Source organism: Ahaetulla prasina, chromosome 3 (assembly GCF_028640845.1).
Source record: "Ahaetulla prasina isolate Xishuangbanna chromosome 3, ASM2864084v1, whole genome shotgun sequence".
Lineage (NCBI taxonomy): Eukaryota > Metazoa > Chordata > Lepidosauria > Squamata > Colubridae > Ahaetulla > Ahaetulla prasina.
Genome location: NC_080541.1, coordinates 25463912 through 25483047, shown reverse-complemented (window position 1 = coordinate 25483047; position 19136 = coordinate 25463912). Strand labels below are relative to the sequence as shown.

The 19136-nt window shown below is 37.7% G+C and overlaps 1 protein-coding gene across 1 annotated transcript in view; it reads right to left on the bottom strand.

The window, feature by feature from the left end:
• The window catches only part of CSMD3 (CUB and Sushi multiple domains 3), a 782898-nt gene that overhangs the window by 237624 nt on the left and 526138 nt on the right, over positions 1-19136 (bottom strand). Inside the window, exons 27-28 of the mRNA XM_058175006.1 lie at positions 18124-18326; positions 2463-2654 (exon numbers count right to left, since the gene is read on the bottom strand). Of these exons, the coding sequence (XP_058030989.1) occupies positions 2463-2654; positions 18124-18326 (395 nt within the window). The remainder of the gene's footprint in view (positions 1-2462; positions 2655-18123; positions 18327-19136) is intronic.

The following is a 19136-nucleotide window of genomic DNA, read 5'->3' as shown; positions in this document are numbered from 1 at the left end:
GTTCACACACACATCTGTGGGAGAGCGGGGGAGCACAGAAGGTCGCCCGCACATGTGCAGGGGGTGGGGGAGTGGGGGGCTGCCCGCGCATGAGTGGGGGAGCATGGGGAAGCATGGTGGGTCACATGTGCATGCGCAGGGGACGTGGCATGCAGGGGGCATTGCATTATGGATGTGGGCACTCACACGTGTGACCCCCTCCTCCGCTTTTGGCATGTGATGGCAAAAAGGATAGCCATCACTGTACTAGGATATTAGAAATACTGCAAATTGAGAACAGAGGAGCCTCTGAAGTACCTTTGAAGTGAAAGAATTACTACTGTGGGAAAACCAGCATAAACATTATTAACAGTGCCACCCATTTCCTGTTTATCTTTCTTTCAACCACACAAGCATGGCAGATAGAATGTGAAATGACCTAATTTTGTATCCTCCATTGCTGATCTTAATGTGGATATTATTAACTGTGGATATAACTACAAATCTGTCAACTTGGGTACACCAATTAATTCTTTACTCTTATAGTAAAAAAAAATGAGTCTGATACATACTGATTTAAAAACATGTTCTTATTATAATGATAATCACTTGGGCAAAACATATAGTTTAATTCTTTCTATATATATATCTCCCATAAAATTGCTTGTCATTTGCATTTAAAATGAATTTTGCTTTGGCACAAAGTTCATATAATTAATGTCCCAATTTCTGCTGAAACTTTCTGAAGATTCAGGAAAAAAAATCACAATAAAACAACCTACCTCTGCTTTTGCATCATTTTGATTTTTCCTAATGGACTTCAGATTTACATTAAGTGTTCATGTTTAGCTCAGAATTTAGCAAGATTTTTAATTAACAATAAAAGACAAGGATGCAAACATATCCTGAAACTATTCCTGATGCAGATGAGAACCAACTAGGCAGTAAAAGCCTCCTAAAGTACTCAAGTACTAACACATTTTAATTTTCAGCAATTAAATAATTATATGGATTTCTTCTTGTCTTTTTTTAAATTTAGCCATTAAAAGTCTTTGTTCAATGTTGTTATTTAAACACATGCCCAGGTATACATCTGGGTTATTGTATTTTCCCCATCATTGCAGAAAACAAGACTGTTTAACATTTTGCAAAATCCAAAAACATTCTCCAACTAATTAATTCTAATAAAACAAATATTAAAATTCGTAAAAAGAACTGTCCTAAAATTTTGTTTATATTATTGGCTAATACTTTTCTGTGAATTTTTATTAATGCAAAATAATAATAATAATATAAAAGCTATTTATAAAATAGAATTTGGAAAAAATAAAAATTCAGAATACAAAAGTATTTCAACCAGAATGAACATCCAACTTAGAGGACAGCTGATAGATAGATAGATAGATAGATAGATAGATAGATAGATAGATAGATAGATAGATAGATAGATAGATAGATAGATAGATAGATAGATAGATAGATAGATAGATAGATAGATAGATAGATAGATAGGAAGGATAGCTAGCTAGCTAGCTGTGGTAGAGATAGATAGATAGATAGATAGATAGATAGAGAGAGAGACAGACAGACAGACAGACAGACACACACACACACACACACACACACACACACACACACACACACACACACTTTGCTATAAGGAGACCTGACCATAAAGCGAGGACAATAATTCTCTGCATTTCCCTTATTAGAAAATAGGCATCTGTTTCAGAGGCTCTCCATAATTTCTGCACCTACTTCCTGTTTAAGGAAGGGGACATCAGAAGGCCAAATATGCAACAGTCATTCTCTAACGTTTGGATCTCCTTCTTAATCCTAATGCAAATAAAAGCTACAATGACACTATGAAATTATTTAATCAATTGCTGGGAAGCAGTAGGGACGACGTCTGCCAAAGCAGACTAAACACAAAGAAAACCCGGGGAGATAGGAAGGTAGAATGCTTTGTTCATTTATTTTGGGGGGAAAAAATGTATTTGAACTTTTCATTGTAAGAGGTAGAATGCATTTAAGTAATCCAACAGGGCCAGAACATTTTCATTATGCCCACTATTCATCATAGATGACTCTTTTTCCCACAGAAGCCAAAATCTCCTATTTAGGAGGTAGAGAAGTGAAAACAATGAAGAACAACTATGTCTAGCATAGTCAACCGTAATAATTGAATTTGTGGGAGTCTTATAAATGAAGCTAACTATGTTGAGCAGCAATTATTTTTTTCTTTTAGGAAAGTAGTTTTAAGTGCTTTCCTCCCTTCTTTTCTCTTGTAAAGTATGTTTTTCTGTAAAAAAATATAGAATATTGTCCTATCCAAACCAAGTGGGCTGTCTTTCCATTTATATTTAACACAAAGCTGCCAACTATTGGCTGCTGATTTTGGCTTTTATGACAATGTAATAAGGATTATTACATGTTTCCAGAGTTCAGAAAAGCAGTTGTGTCTTCTTTAGGTTTCTGCATACCTATACAGACTGGTGGGTTGGGCTGCCAGAAGTACCGATTTTCTACCTGAATGCAGGTTATTTGCTCATCTCCTTGCAACTCATAGCCAGGATCACATTGAAATAGCACCATGTCCCCAGGTTCTCTTCCATCTCCATTACGGGTTCCATTCATGGGGACGCCTGGATCTCGACATGCTGTGGCCACAGAGCCTAGGAAAGAAAGAGAAGGGAAAGGAATAAATCAACAAAAGCCTTGATTCTATTTTTTTAGGGGAAAAAGGTAATTAACACATCCTAGGAATCCTAAATATCTTTTTTTTTTCCTGTAAGAAATGAGCACAGCATATATGATTCACATCTATTAAAGAATGTGTAGAGGATGTGGAAGTACTGGGGGGAATATTAGAAATAAGCAACTAAAAGATAGGAACTGTTAGTAGATTATTTAATGAAAAAGGAGTTCAATCCGGGATTGCAAAATTCCCAGCAAGATGAGGTTCATAATATTCAAAGAGAGAGCAGTTTAATAAACTTGCTAATAAATTAGAGCTTACAGTACCCAAACTCTTAAAATTATGTACTTAACTCCTAACCCTGTCATTTTGTTGTTGTTAATTGCGAAGTCATGTCTGAGCCATCATGACACCATAGACAGTGTTCCTCCAGGCCTTCCTGTCCTCCACCATCCTCTGGAGTCCATTTAAGCTCATGTCTACTGCTTCAGTGACTCCATCCAGCCACCTCGTTCTCTGTCTTCCCCTTCTTCTTTTGCCCTCAATCTTTCCCAGCATTAGGCTCTTCTCCAGTGAGTCCTTCCTTCTCATTTGGTGGCCAAAATATTTGAGTTCAGGTTCTGACCTTCTAAAGAACACTCAGGGTTGATCTCCTCTAGGACTGACCAGTTTGATCGCCTTGCAGTCCAAGGGACTCGCAGGAGTCTTCTTCAGCAACATAGTTCAAAAGCCTTTCTTATGGTCCAGCTTTCACAGCCATACATTGCAACTGGGAAAACCATAGCCTTGACTATACACACTTTTGTTGACAGGGTGATATCTCTGCTTTTTAGTAAGCTATTTTTAGTAAGCTATCTAGATTTGCCATAGCTTTCCTCCGCAGGAGCAAGTATCTTTTAATTTCTTGGCTGCAGTCCCCATCTGTGGTGATTTTGGAGCCCAGGAAAATAAAATCTATCACTATCTCCATATCTTCCTCATCTATTTGCTAGGAATTGAGAGGGTTGGATGCCATTTTCTTAGTTTTCTTAATGTTGAGTTTCAAGTCAACTTTTGCACTCTCCTTCTTCACCCATATCAAGAGGCTCTTTAATTTCTTTTCACTTTCTGCCATTAGAGTAGTATCATCTGCATATCTGAGGTTATTGATATTTCTGCTGGCAATCTTAATTCCAACTTTTGATTCATCTATATAATGAACCCAGTGGTGAAATCCAAATTTTTTACAACTGGTTCTGTGGGCATAGGTTGGTGGGTGTGGCAGGGGAAGGATACTGCAAAATCTCCATTCCCACCCAATTCCAGGGGAAGGATATTGCAAAATATCCATTCCCACCCCACTTTGGGGCCAGCCAGAGGTGGTATTTGCCGGTTCTCTGAACTGCTCAAAATGTCCGCTAACGGTTTGCCAGAATCTGTCAGAACCTGCTGGATTTCACCCCTGAATGAACCCTGTCATTAAAACTATCTTACTGAAGCCACTGAGATTCTTGCTTCTTTGAGCATACCTTCTTTATTATATTCCACTATTAATTTTATCTACCATCTGTTTTAATAAAAAACTGTTTTACTCTGTGTGGAATCAGAGTAGTTTAAGCTATCATTTATAATGATGTCATTTGTATCACAACATCACCATGTAAAGGAAGCCAATGTACCATTGTAAAGTACATCATTGGTGCCACTTACAGAATACACAAATGGTATATTTTGCTTTACATTGTCCTTTGCAGATATCCATGGCATGTAATAACTTTTTTCCTTATTTGTTGATATAATTTTTGAACAAATTACTTCAGCTTCAACCACAACAATACACGAGCACACAATAGATTTAAGCTTAATGTGAACTGCTGCAATCTTGATTGTAGAAAATATGACTTCAGTAACAGAGTTGTTAATGCCTGGAATGCACTACCTGACTCCGTGGTCTCATCCCCAAATCCCCAAAACTTTTTTTTTTTTTTGTTTACATTTATACCCCGCCCTTCTCCGAAGACTCAGGGCGGCTTACAGTGTATAAGGCAATAGTCTCATTCTATTTTGTATATTTTTACAAAGTCAACTTATTGCCCCCCCCAACAATCTGGGTCCTCATTTTACCTACCTTATAAAGGATGGAAGGCTGAGTCAACCTTGGGCCGGACTTGAACCTGCAGTAATTGCAGGCTTTGTGTTCTTAATAACAGGCCTTACCAGCCTGAGCTATCCGGCCCTATTTAAACTTTAACCTAAGACTGTCTACTGTTGACCTCACCCCATTCCTAAGAGGTCTGTAAGGGGCGTGCATAAGAGCACCAACATGCCTACTTTTCCTGTCCTAATGTTCCCTTTGGTTGTATTCATTTTGTGTGGTTATTTCATGCTTATACATACATACATATACATACATACATACATACATATATGTGTGTGTGTGTGTGTGTGTGTGTGTGTATAGAGAGAGAGAGAGAGTTGTGTTTGACAAAATAATAAATAAATAAATAAATAAATAAATAAATAAATAAATAAATAAATAAATAAATATGATCCATTTCCAAAAAATAAGAGTGCACTATTCTAAGAATAGGAATGCACTGTCAATGTCATTCTTTTACGCAGACCTGTCATTTAATCACATCTGTTTACTGCACATGTTATTAAAAAAAATACCAGTAGATGAAATGATACAAATGAAATGAATTATGTTGTGTTTTTGAATCTTTACCAGATTGAATTGAGGTTGCCACAGATTGCTCATATGTTATCATTGGGACATATAAAATAATTAAATTCATTAGGTTTATTATCTATCAGTGAAAAAAGAACACTCTTCAGTTATAATTAAAAAAAAATATTCCAATGTCAACAGGAAGTGACTACTCAAAAACGATGTGTGACATTTTACTCCAAATAGAAGTGTTTGAGTGTAGCATTTCATTAAATATTTTATAATAATACCGCCAGGAGAAAACTTGACAGATTAAATGAAAAGAAAGCATATAGTAATTTAATCAACCTGCTCAACCTTTCGGATCTGCCAATACCGATATAAAATAGGTTTTAGCCTTCAGCCAGTTGTTGGCTTGTTTGTTTGTTTGTTTAACAGAAAATGCCAAAGTGAGCAAACAAACAAAAAATGTCAAACCCTTATTTCACCCTATATGAGATGACTTAACGCCTCAGAGAAAGGCTCAGCTAAATAACAGTTGTAGCACAAGCCACCAGCAGGCTATTATCAAAACACACTCACCGTTCTTGTACGTTATTGTACTAATCCTGCAGAAAAATGTGGTTTGTCCTAAAGTTGCCTTTACCTGGGTCACTGAACAATGTATACAATGTGAAAATTCAGAGCTGACAAAGTAGGAAAAAAGGTCACTTTGTGTTCTTTCCAGAACAAAAATGTGCCTTGAATATTGATAGAATTGAAACTTCCTCAAAGACCACTGAACATCACTACAATACTCCTAGGAAGGAATTAACTGATTAATTTAGAAGTGACTATCTTTCTCAGGCATGATTCTAACCCTAAGTTAATACTTAAAAATACAATAAATCAATTTACACATATTATTGAGAGCTGGATTGGATAGTGGTTAAAGGCACCAGCCTACAAATTGGGAACCCATGAGTTCTTGATCTGTTCTATGCTTGAGACCAGCTAGGTCAGTGTTGGTGAACCTTTTTAGCACCGAGTGCCGAAGTGGGACCATGAGCGTGTGCCAGAAGAGCAACCGGCCGGTGCAGGTACTCAGCCAGGTAGGTGCTCTTCTGATTTCGGGCAAGCATGTGCACACCAATCAGCTGGTCTTCATGCATACATACCAGAAACCAAAAGACCAGGTGACCGGTGCACATATCTGCATGCTGGAAACCGGAAGAGCAGCCACCCGGCGTGCACATGTGTGCCAGGCGGCTGCTTTTACAGTTTCTGGCGCTCCTGCATGCGTGAAGACCAGCTGGCTGGCACGGCGGAACCTGGAAGAGCAATGGGTGATGGCTCATGTACCCGGAGAGATGGCTCTGCGTGCCACTTCTGACACACATGCCATAGATTCACCATCATGGAGCTAGGTAATTCTAGGCCAGTCACTCCCTCTTAAAGCCTAGCAAGGCAAGGGCAAGTGACATCTAAAAATATTGCCAAGGAAAATGCATGGATTTATCCAGGCAGTCCACAGGAGTCAAGACTTATTCAAAAGCCAATACAGATATATTGTATAATCCATATCATGTGGGCTAGGAAATTCTGGGAGTTGACATTCATGTATCCTAAAATTGCCACGTTTGGAGGGGAAAAAAACCATTTGCTCTCTGCTCGATGATTGATCTCAAATAAACACAGGCTATTCCTTACTTAATTCCTTACTAATTTGTAAACCATTTAATTCTTGATTCATTCTCTGGCTAGCTTACAACTAGGAACCGAAATGTATATTTAAAAGATGTGTTTTAGAGATAAAAGCAAAATAATCAAAAAAAAATAAAAAAGCAAGCAAAAACAATCACTCGGTCTTCATGGTCAATTATTCTAATTAACAACAGATCAATCACTTGAAGGCTATTTTATTAAATATAGGGTTTAAATATATATATGCTAATTAAATGATTAGGTTCTCAATTAAAGATACATTATTTCTCTCTGTATTTTGTTAAAGTAATGGCTATATAAAATCCTCAGCAATATTCATTCAAGATCTTTTTCAATAAGTTCAAATATTTTAAGTATATTTAGTTCAGTCTTACTGACAGTTCTGTACTGATCTTGCCTAAGGTCATTTTTAAAGTAGTATGTGTATTGTACATACACACTGTATATACAGTATGTATGTATGTATGTATGTATGTTACATGTTAACATACTAACTCATTTAATTTTTATGGCTTCCTTTAAAGAATCTAAATATATGTTGTCCATCTGGTTAACCTTGACTGAACTTGAAAAGCTAAACATGGTTGGATCTAGTTGGCATTTTGGACAAGAATCCCAAATCAAGAAATTCCAGGGAGCCAACAAGAAAACTCTTGAACAGTCATACCAAAAAGAAAGACATACAAGTACAGAGAGAGCAGTCAATGGAAAACTACTTCTATATTGTTGGCAAAAACAAAAAAGAACAAAACAGCTATCTGAGAATGACAAGGAACTGAACTCTAGTTTTAGGAGACTGCCTTCTTAATTATCTGTTAGATTTCATGTGCAATTACTGGAGCATTCACCTTCACCTGCATAAATATGTACTACTCATTTATCAGGTTCTCAATGTATAACAGCAGTACTGGATCTTGTTTTTGTAAGGAATGCACAAGATTTTCCACTGACACCTCATTATTGACCACATGCTGTTTGTTTTGATAAGATGGAGATGATCCTTCTCATTTATTTAGACAGATTGTAGTGGCTAAGACAGACGGGCTTACCCTTTTCAAAAATAACCATCTGCTGAGTTCTCTTCCCTCCCAGCTGCAAATTTTTATCAACTGCTTCACTACAAAGTTTTCACCAACCATGGACACATTTTATTTAAGTTGGATTTAAGTCATCATTGCTTATTTTTAGATTTAGTTATAGCTTTTACTGCTCTTGTTTTAGTGCAAAATAATGCTTTATTTTATATACACAGATAGGCGGTCCTCGTTGTACGACCAAAATGGAATCTGACGATTATGCTTATAAGTTGTGATAGTTATAAAGTGGCTCAACATGTGACTGACTAGATTATACACCCTTTTTTTTGCAATGATCATTAAGTAAATCAATGTAGTTCTTAAGCAAAATCCACAGTCATTAAGAGAACCCATTGTAAATGCCTGCTTTCAGCAAAAAACATTATAAGACGTGGATCAAATGACCAGAAATTCATGCAAATATGTCAAGCTTTGGGGAAATCAGGAGATTCAGGCAGTTCAAATGATATAAAGATTTCCTACAAGGTCAAATTCTCCACAAGAACTACTAACGGTCAAAGGAAATAAGTGGGAGTTAAGAAATTCAAGGTGGGCTGGATTGTCTTGTGGGAGCAGGGACTCATGACTGATGATGGATTTGACCTCTTTCTCAGGCTAAACCTGATTGTCTCCTACATCATGCCTGTAAATGCAAGCCAGTTGACAAGAATTGTGATGTCTCCTGTGGATTACGACTCCTCCACTTCTTCCTTATAGGCTGGCTTGAGGGAGAATGGAATCATTCCTGGTACATCAGAAATTACCAACCCTAAACTGCCAGCAGAACAGGTCTTGGCTGGGAAGAGCTTGCAGGCCAGTAAAGAAGAGGGGGAGGAGCTGCCTGCCATGGTGGATCCCAGAGCATGCAGGGCAGAAATGTGGAGGTCTGCCAGATTGCTTGGGAAAAGGCCCCACCCCTTTTGATGGGCTGCACTGGAAGCTATTTAGCACCGCAGGTCGAGGGAAGGATTGCTGGAAGCAACGTGTGTGAGTGGTGGCCAGATGTTTATGTTTCTGAGACTGCAGTTTGTGAGCTACATGGATTTAATTCAAGTTGCCGGGAGGCTTTGTGTTCATGTTTTGGACCCTGTTTGAGCAGCTGGTTATCTGCTTGGTAGACTAATTGGCCATTGCCTGAAGTTGAGTCTGGGGCTTGTTCGTGGCTGGCTTCGCTTAGAAACCACCCTCTGAACTACTGTCCTGGCCTGTTCCTGTGAATTCTACTTGGAAAGCCTGAAACTCTGACCATTGGACTGGCTGACAAACCTAATTGGATTCCAAAACCTCAGATTGGATTTTGGCTTCTCTTTTGAAATTACCCAGGCAAAACCTTTATTCCCAAGACTGTTTTGATTTTGCCATATGTTCATTTCCTTGTTATCTATTTGGTCTCGAGCCAATTGCTATTCTAATCGAGCATCTGTGAGTGAGCTGAAACCTGAAACAGAATTGCTGGGGGAAGGACAAAATAAAGCTCTCTCTACACCAACACTGACGTATACGTGTGGGTGAGTGGGGCAGCACAAGAATTTGAAATGCATTTGACTGTCTGAGTATTAGAACGTTGGAACCAGATCATAAGTATCTTTTGGGAGACCTGATATAACATTGAATGGTCCCAGGGGAGAAATGCTCCCAGTTTGGACTGAATCGGCTGATCCGGTAGCGACAGCAGGGGGTGGTTCGGAGAACTGGTAGCAAAAATCTTTGCCCCCCCCCATACCCACCCAGTTGCCCAGTCACCCGCTAGCCACTTCTTTTAAAAAGTGCTTTTAAAAGGTAAAAAAAAGGCTCTGACAATCACAGCTGAGCCGTGCAATTATCACAGCCTTTTTTAAAAACTTTTAAAAACATTTTTTGCAACCTATTCGGCCAAATAGGTTGTAAAAAATGCTTTTAAAAATAAAAAAAAGGCTCTGATGATCACAGCTGAGCTGCGTGATCATCAGAGCCTTTTGTTTTTACTTTTAAAAGCATTTTTTTACAATCTGTTTGGCCGAATAGGTTGTAAAAAAATACTTTTAAAAGTAAAAAAAAAAGATTACGCACCACAGCTGATCACATACAGCCTGTGCGCTGTTCTGCTTACCCCATGCCTCCTTTTGGCATGTACTGTGCACACATGCACCTCACATTTGCACACTGCACATGCTCGCACACAGCATGCGTAGCCAGCAAACCAGTAGTAAACTGGTTCAGATTTCACCACTGAATGGTCCCTAAGTGAATGGTTGTAAGTCAAGGACTACGTGCATGTAGGTACATATATAAAATAAAGCATTATTGTATGAATATAATATAATATAATATAATATAATATAATATAATATAATATAATATAATATAATATAATATAATATAATATAATATAATATAATATAATAATATAATATAATATAATATAATATAATATAATAATATAATATAATACAATACAATACAATACAATACAATACAATACAATACAATACAATACAATACAATACAATACAATACAATACAATACAATATAATATAATATAATATAACAACAGAGTTGGAAGGGACCTTGGAGGCCTTCTAGTCCATCCCCCTGCCCAGGCAGGAAACCCTACACCATCTCAATCAGATGGTTATCCAACATTTTCTTAAAAATTTCCAGTGTTGGAGCATTCACAACTTCTGCAGGCAAGTCGTTCCACTTATTAATTGTTCTGTCAGGAAATTTCTCCTTAGTTCTAAGTTGCTTCTTTCCTTGATCAGTTTCCACCCATTGCTTCTTGTTCTACCTTCAGGTGCTTTGGAGAACAGCCCGGCTTCCTCTTCTTTGTGGCAACCCCTGAGATATTGGAACACTGCTATCATGTATATATCATATGTATATGAGTTTATGGCTAGTGTTTTTCAGTACCCAGAACACTGAGAATAGCTTGATGGAAGGTTAGCATGTACAGTATTAAATATAATCTTACTTTGAAAAATACTCTCAGTAGTGTCTCTTTTGCAGTGTTTTTAAATTGGAAATCTCCTCTTTAGCTTTATTTCTCCCTGTGGGTCTGACCCTCCCTTTTGTGTTTGCTGAACTTGGGAATGGGAAAGGACTATTATCCTGTAAACACAAATGTTTATTTGACCCTTTCAAATGATTTTTTCTTTCTCTGATATTTCAACTTTTGATATTTCCTTAAAAGCTACCTTTGGAGAAGGTTTTCTGAAAAGCATTAAGGAAAATACACTGTTCTCATAACAGAAAATAAAAAAAAAATATGGCTTGTGCATTTTCTTAGTTAATTAGGGGGCTCCTTGCTTGAATCATATTTATTACCACCTCTTTGCTTTAAAATTCCATAATAGATTATATTTAAGATTTTTTTCTAAAATGGAAATCCCTTTTATGTATGCAGGGGGACTTTTTTTCTTGGACTAAGAATGGAAATTGGGTCCCAATGTTAGAATATTCATTGCTGAACATCCCTTGTGGACCACAGTATTTGACTAAGGAGCCACAAATCTATACGACTGATTACACATACTTCCTGAGTTTAAATGTCATGCTTGATTGGGTGTTTGGAGCCATGATGGCAGAGTGGTTAGAATGCACTATTGCCTAGTTCAAACCTGACCGGCTCAAGGTTGACACAGCTTTCCATCTTTCCAAGGTTGGTTAAATGAGGACCCAGATTGTTGAGGGCAATATGCTGACTCTGTAAAAACCATTTTGAGATGGCTATAAAGCACTATGGAGTGATATATAAGTCTAAGTGCTATTGCTACTTAATATCTTCTGCAGCATCTTCTGTAAAGACAGAAAATCAGGCACTTCCGAGTGAGATCACATCCCCAATTGTTTCAACAATCTATAAACTCTGGATTATTTTACTCTTTAAGTCTGCTTTTTACATTAAGCTTTTGTTGTTAATTTATTTTATAGTATGTATTCTCTGTACTGTATACTTTTTCTGAGTCACCTTTTATACTCTTTTAAAATTAGACAAAAAAATCCTTTAGATTAATTTGAAGTTTGAAATTTGAAGTACTTTGAATATAACAGAGTTGGAAGGGACCTTGGAGGCCTTCTAGTCCAACCCCCTGCCCAGGCAGGAAACCCTACACCATCTCAGTCAGATGGTTAGCCAACATTTTCTTAAAAATTTCCAGTGTTGGAGCATTCACAACTTCTGCAGGCAAGTCGTTCCACTTATTAATTGTTCTAACTGTCAGGAAATTTCTCCTTAGTTCTAAGTTGCTTCTTTCCTTGATCAGTTTCCACCCATTGCTTCTTGTTCTACCCTCAGGTGCTTTGGAGAACAGCCCGACTCCCTCTTCTTTGTGGCAACCCCTGAGATATTGGAACACTGCTGTCATGTCTCCCCTAGTCCTTCTTTTTATTAAACTAGACATATCCAGTTCCTGCAACCGTTCTTCATATGTTTTAGCCTCCAGTCCCCTAATCATCTTTGTTGCTCTTCTCTGCACTCCTTCCTTCCTTCCTTCCTTCCTTCCCTTTTCCTGTTTACCACAAAGAACTAAAGACAAAATGTTTTTGCATAGTACCACGGAAATTTTCCTGCACTTCCTGGAATTACTCATTTAATATACTGTAGAACAGTGGTTCCCAACCTTTTCTTGTTTGAGGCACAACCTTTTCTTGTTTGAGGCACCCTTGGAAAGCCTTTCAAAAGTTCCCGGCACCCTTATAAGGAAATAGATATTTAAAATCTCCGTAGCTCAAAAGTTCCCGGCACCCTCAAAAGATCTCACGGCACCCCTTAGTGCCGCGGCACACTGGTTGGGAACCACTGCTGTAGAATAATATTTACTTTGTTTGTAGCTACTTCACATTCATGATTCATTATTCTGTGATGGATAAATCCCAAGGTCTCCTGTACTTCTACCATCTCCAAAACACAATTACAGATGGGTGTATGTGTGTTCCATTTAAGTACTTTGTATGATGAAATTTTATTCCTTTTCAATTACTGTATTCTAAGAAGTTCAATCTTCCTAATCTCTCAGCACTATCAGTCTCAACAATGACTCCCAACTTTATGCCATTACAAAATTGCATGAATACATTGCTTTATCTGCTGCCAGTTATTAAAATGAAATATTAAACATTTTTCCCAAGACTAATTCTCTATCATTTCCCTTCTACCCGTAGATTCAGGACCATTTCCTATTCATGAATTATTGTGCATATATATTTCCCCTCCACCCCACTTCCCATGTAATATTTGCTAGCCAGCATGATTGAAAATCTCAGCAATCTTCTGAGCAACTCCTTCTTATCACATCCATTTCATCAATTTTACCAGGGTTAATCAGTATTATCAAGAACACTTCTAACTAAACGTGGTTAACATTATTCAATATAGAAATAAAATTGGCTGCAGAAATGCAAGGCAAAAAACCCACAAAGTTTAAACTACATCAGATTATCCATAAAGTATTTTTTTTTTAAAAAAAAAAAATCAAGTCACAGCCATAACAGTTGAAAGTACCACCTGTTTTTGTGTGCATTGCTGGTCCAGTACAAAGCTGTAATCTCGTGGTTACATTCATCACCTTTAACCTTTTGACAGATGCACACAAACACACTTATTGATTGAACTGTTTTTCAGATCAGAGTAGTGGAATATATTGGTTTAGAGTTCACAGTTCAGTTTAAAGTCCAGAGTTTGCTAAATATATATCATATTATTTTCATTCAGATCTTCTAATTCCAATTATGCATCTACAGTCGTGATGAGATTAGCAGTCTGTTCTGTTCTGTTTTGATTTTCCATCAATAATATACGCACAAACAAAGAAACACATGAACTCGAAGAAGAATTAAACCTTTAGTCTGATTTATTCTTTGTGTGATCTGTTATTTTGCCATCATTTCCACATGTCCACATTTCCTATATCCCACTCTAAAGATTACAAAATGGTAAATGTGAGTAATTTGTTTGGAACTATCTCCTTCAACTACTGAAGCCAATATTTTGTTAGCTTTGCTGGTGCTCACCATGTGGCAGGAAAAACCATATTCTCCCAATGAGTGGTTTAAATCCCAGCAGGAATGTTCAGAAGATGGGATCAGAATATCAGAATACAGAATAATATTATGTAATATTATACAAAGTTGACTTTGGATGAAGTCCAAATGGATGAAGACTTGCTTAACACAATGTAAGCCGCCCTGAGTCTTCAGAGAAGGTCGGGATATAAATTCAAAATAAATAAATAAATAAATAAGATGCTGACCACTATGATGTCTTGAAGTTCTGAAGATGGTGTCATTTTTAGAGTATCATAGAGTTTCAATCACACCAGTTTCAATCACACCAAGTGCTCCATGGCATAGGACCGGGTTATTTATGGGACCGCCTGCTGCTACTGGCGGCCTCCCATCGACCAGTGCGCTCCCATAGGGAGGGTCTCCTCAGGGTGCCATTGGCCAGACAATGTCGGCTGGTGACCCCCAGGGGGAGGGCCTTCTCTGTGGGGGCACCAACCCTCTGGAATGAGCTACCACCAAGTATTCGCCAACTCCCTGATCTCTGGACCTTTCGACGCGAGCTGAAAACATTTCTGTTTCATCGCGCAGGACTGGCCTAATGGTTTTAAATAGGGTTTTTATTGGTTTTTATTGATTTTAAATGCTCCAGCCAATCCTGAATTTTTGTTTTTAAACTGGTTTTAACTTTTATATTGATTGTTTTATTTTGGCTGTAAACCGCCCTGAGTCCTTCGGAAGAAGGGCGGTATAGAAATTTAAATAATAAATAGATAAATAAATAAATAAATAAATAAATAAATAAATAAATAAATAAATAAATAAATAAATAAATAAATAAATAAATAATAGTATGACTGCAAATTTGATTTTTTTTTTCACTTTGCCTTGCAATTACCCTAAATCATAAACTAAAAACTGCATCTTCTATTTGTACAAAAAGATTGCTATCAACATCACAAATTAATGATTTGGTTCTAAAAAAGTTACAGGGTGAAGAGACAGAGACATCAATGTTTAATTATCAAAAGTACCATAGATGTATGGGTGAAACTTAGATGTACTTTAATTTTCATGTCATGTATTGGACAGCATATGAAAGTCTGATAATTAGAGCAAAAGTTTCTCCACATTGGTCAGAAGTTCTTACTGTGATAGAAGTCTGGTTTTCTTTTATACAGAACTTCTACATTTAGTCATGTACCAGTATATCTATTCAACCTGAGTTTTCTGCTAATTTTGCTTCCTTTAAAAGACTTCTAATTATTTTATTGTATTGGCAGCACAAACCTGGAACATGCCTGATTGACACAAAGCTACTGCACAGTTTGGTTCAAAAGTCTCCCAATATATTTCTTCATGTCTTTCATGAGATAGGGAAGACAAATTCAGCAATCTGACTTCTTCAAAGAAGTTTGATTGTCAACAATCAAAGCTACTGAATCATACTAATTTTCAGTCTGGCCACATACTGAGCAGTTTGTACTTCCACTGAATCAAATGTTAACTTTAAATAAGTTTAATGAAAGAGAAAGAATTAACAAAAGACAGTGGATTAATAAGAAAGATAAAATGAAAGTGTGGCTGAGTAGTTTTGTTCTTTGATATTATGATACTGCATTTGAGTTAGATAAAGAAAACACTTTTTTTGAAGTTTCATAAAATATAGTTTTGTTCATCAAAAAGAAATCTGGGAATCTGGAATAAATTAGATCATGAAAGACCAACTAATATATCAACTAACTTTATCTTGAAAGTCTTAATTTTAATATAGAGGCAATAAACCGATCTGTCGGCTTGTATGGCTTGGGAAATTTGACAAGACCTAATTAACAAAGTTTCATTATTTAATACATTTTAATTTAAAACATTTACAAACTGCCCCAAGATGGCCAGTTTTGGGTCATGTATATAAACAGGATAATTTAAAGTGATTTCTTAAATGGAAAAAAAAAAGAGAGAGAGCCAATTATATATTAGGGGTAGTGTTCTATATAACATAGGGGGTAAAACCGAAAACACCTGTCTTCTAGTTCTAGACCTCTTTAGTATAAGTTAAATCAGTGCACGCCATTCTGGAAAATCCATGGTTTGTTTGGATTTATACCACTTTTATGCTCCCAGATGCAATTTCAGATGCTGGTTATCCTATTTAAAGTCCTGTATATGGCAGAGGGACACAGTGGCTCAGTGGCTAAGATGCTGAAGTTGTCGATTGAAAGGTTGACAGTTCAGCGGTTCAAATCCCTAGTGCCACATAACAGAGTGAGCTCCCATTACTTGTCCCAGCTTCTGCCAACCTAGCAGTTTGAAAGCATACAAAAAATGCAAGTAGAAAAATAGGGACCACCTTTGGTGGGAAGGTAACAGAGTTCCATCCACCTTTGGCATTTAGTCATGCCGGCCACATGACCACGGAGACGTCTTCAGACAGTGCTGGCTCTTCGGTTTTGAAACGGAGATGAGTATTGCCCCCTAGAGTTGGGAACGACTAGCACCTATGTGCGAGGGGAACCTTTACCTTTTTATATGGCAGAGCCAAGCTAATTCTGGGACTGCCTATATCTGAAGATCTCTGCCTGTCTTGCCATATCCTACAAGAGTATTTCTCCAGATCCCTTCTGTTAAAAGGGTCAACTTGTGGACTGAGGAACATGCTTTCTCTTTGTCAGTGTCTGAATTATGACATACTTTAATCTGGAGTCTTCATAGCCCTGATCTTTTTGGACTTTTGGAAGACTGTGTTCACCAAGCGTGGAAGGGGCAAAGAAAACCATACAGCCAGACAGTTATACAATCATTGGCTAATTAATCTATAATCTAGAAGGAAATGTTTGCAACATTTTGAAAAATCTAAATTTTGGGTTCCTCAGAGCCATACGTGTATATCAACTTACTTGAAAATTGAATGGCAAATCCAGATTTGCTGATATAGAAGTCTGTGTCAAATTGTATTGTCACTATGTTGAGAGTGCTGTGGATGCCTTCCGGAATAAGAGAGCCACTAATTTCTTTCAACAGCATGTCGTTTTCAGGGGGACCATCCCAGACACGTAGGATATCATGTGAGGCTTCAGTATCAAATGCCAGAAATTGGAGGCTGTAAAAAAAAACACCAAATATTAATGTCCAATTCAAATAAATAAATAAAATAATTGCAACTAAATCTATGCTACTAGGAGTTACAGCTTAGAAGGGATTGTGTAGGGGAGAAAGATGCTTGGTTGATAATTCAGAGGTCTACATAAAGAGGTCTGCCTCTCAAGTGCTGAACAGCATTGCTCTCTTTACTAGAGATTCTCCTCCGTGGATCTTTATGCCTTGATTTGAAGACTCTTATGGAGATCTAAAGGGATGTGGTGGCTCAGTGGCCAAGACACTGAGCTTGTCTATCAAAAGGTCGTCAGTTCAGTGGTTTGAATCCCTAATGCCGCATAATGGGGTGAGCTCCCGTTACTTGTCCCAGCTTTCGAAAGCACGTAAAAAATTCAAGTAGAAAAATAGGGACCACCTTTGGTGGGAAGGTAAAAGTGTTCCATGCGCCTTTGGAGATTAGTCATGGAAATGTCTTCGGACAATGCTGGCTCGTTGGCTTTGAAATGAAGATGAACAGCACCTCCTAGAGTCAGGAATGACTAGCACTGCGAGGGGAACCTTTACCTTTTTATATGGCAGAGCCAAGCTAATTCTGGGACTGCCTATATCTGAAGATCTCTGCCTGTCTTGCCATATCCTACAAGAGTATTTCTCCAGATCCCTTCTGTTAAAAGGGTCAACTTGTGGACTGAGGAACATGCTTTCTCTTTGTCAGTGTCTGAATTATGACATACTTTAATCTGGAGTCTTCATAGCCCTGATCTTTTTGGACTTTTGGAAGACTGTGTTCACCAAGCGTGGAAGGGGCAAAGAAAACCATACAGCCAGACAGTTATACAATCATTGGCTAATTAATCTATAATCTAGAAGGAAATGTTTGCAACATTTTGAAAAATCTAAATTTTGGGTTCCTCAGAGCCATACGTGTATATCAACTTACTTGAAAATTGAATGGCAAATCCAGATTTGCTGATATAGAAGTCTGTGTCAAATTGTATTGTCACTATGTTGAGAGTGCTGTGGATGCCTTCCGGAATAAGAGAGCCACTAATTTCTTTCAACAGCATGTCGTTTTCAGGGGGACCATCCCAGACACGTAGGATATCATGTGAGGCTTCAGTATCAAATGCCAGAAATTGGAGGCTGTAAAAAAAAACACCAAATATTAATGTCCAATTCAAATAAATAAATAATTGCAACTAAATCTATGCTACTAGGAGTTACAGCTTAGAAGGGATTGTGTAGGGGAGAAAGATGCTTGGTTGATAATTCAGAGGTCTACATAAAGAGGTCTGCCTCTCAAGTGCTGAACAGCATTGCTCTCTTTACTAGAGATTCTCCTCCGTGGATCTTTATGCCTTGATTTGAAGACTCTTATGGAGATCTAAAGGGATGTGGTGGCTCAGTGGCCAAGACACTGAGCTTGTCTATCAAAAGGTCGTCAGTTCAGTGGTTTGAATCCCTAATGCCGCATAATGGGGTGAGCTCCCGTTACTTGTCCCAGCTTTCGAAAGCACGTAAAAAATTCAAGTAGAAAAATAGGGACCACCTTTGGTGGGAAGGTAAAAGTGTTCCATGCGCCTTTGGAGATTAGTCATGGAAATGTCTTCGGACAATGCTGGCTCGTTGGCTTTGAAATGAAGATGAACAGCACCTCCTAGAGTCAGGAATGACTAGCACTGCGAGGGGAACCTTAATCTATGTAGATCTAATGTGAGAAAACATTTGATGTACAGTACATGCAATGCATACACCAAAGTTTCTTCTGGCACTGAACAAAAATGTCAGATGAGGCTCCTATCCAAGTATAATGACTTCTGTAGCTGTTACCCCAGCTGGACAAGGAGTCAGAAGACAGGCAAAGTAAATCAATGAAGTAATTCATTATGTCTTAGAGACTCCAAACAACCATCAACCCTTTATCAATCATCAACCCAGCCCCAAGCCTCCAAT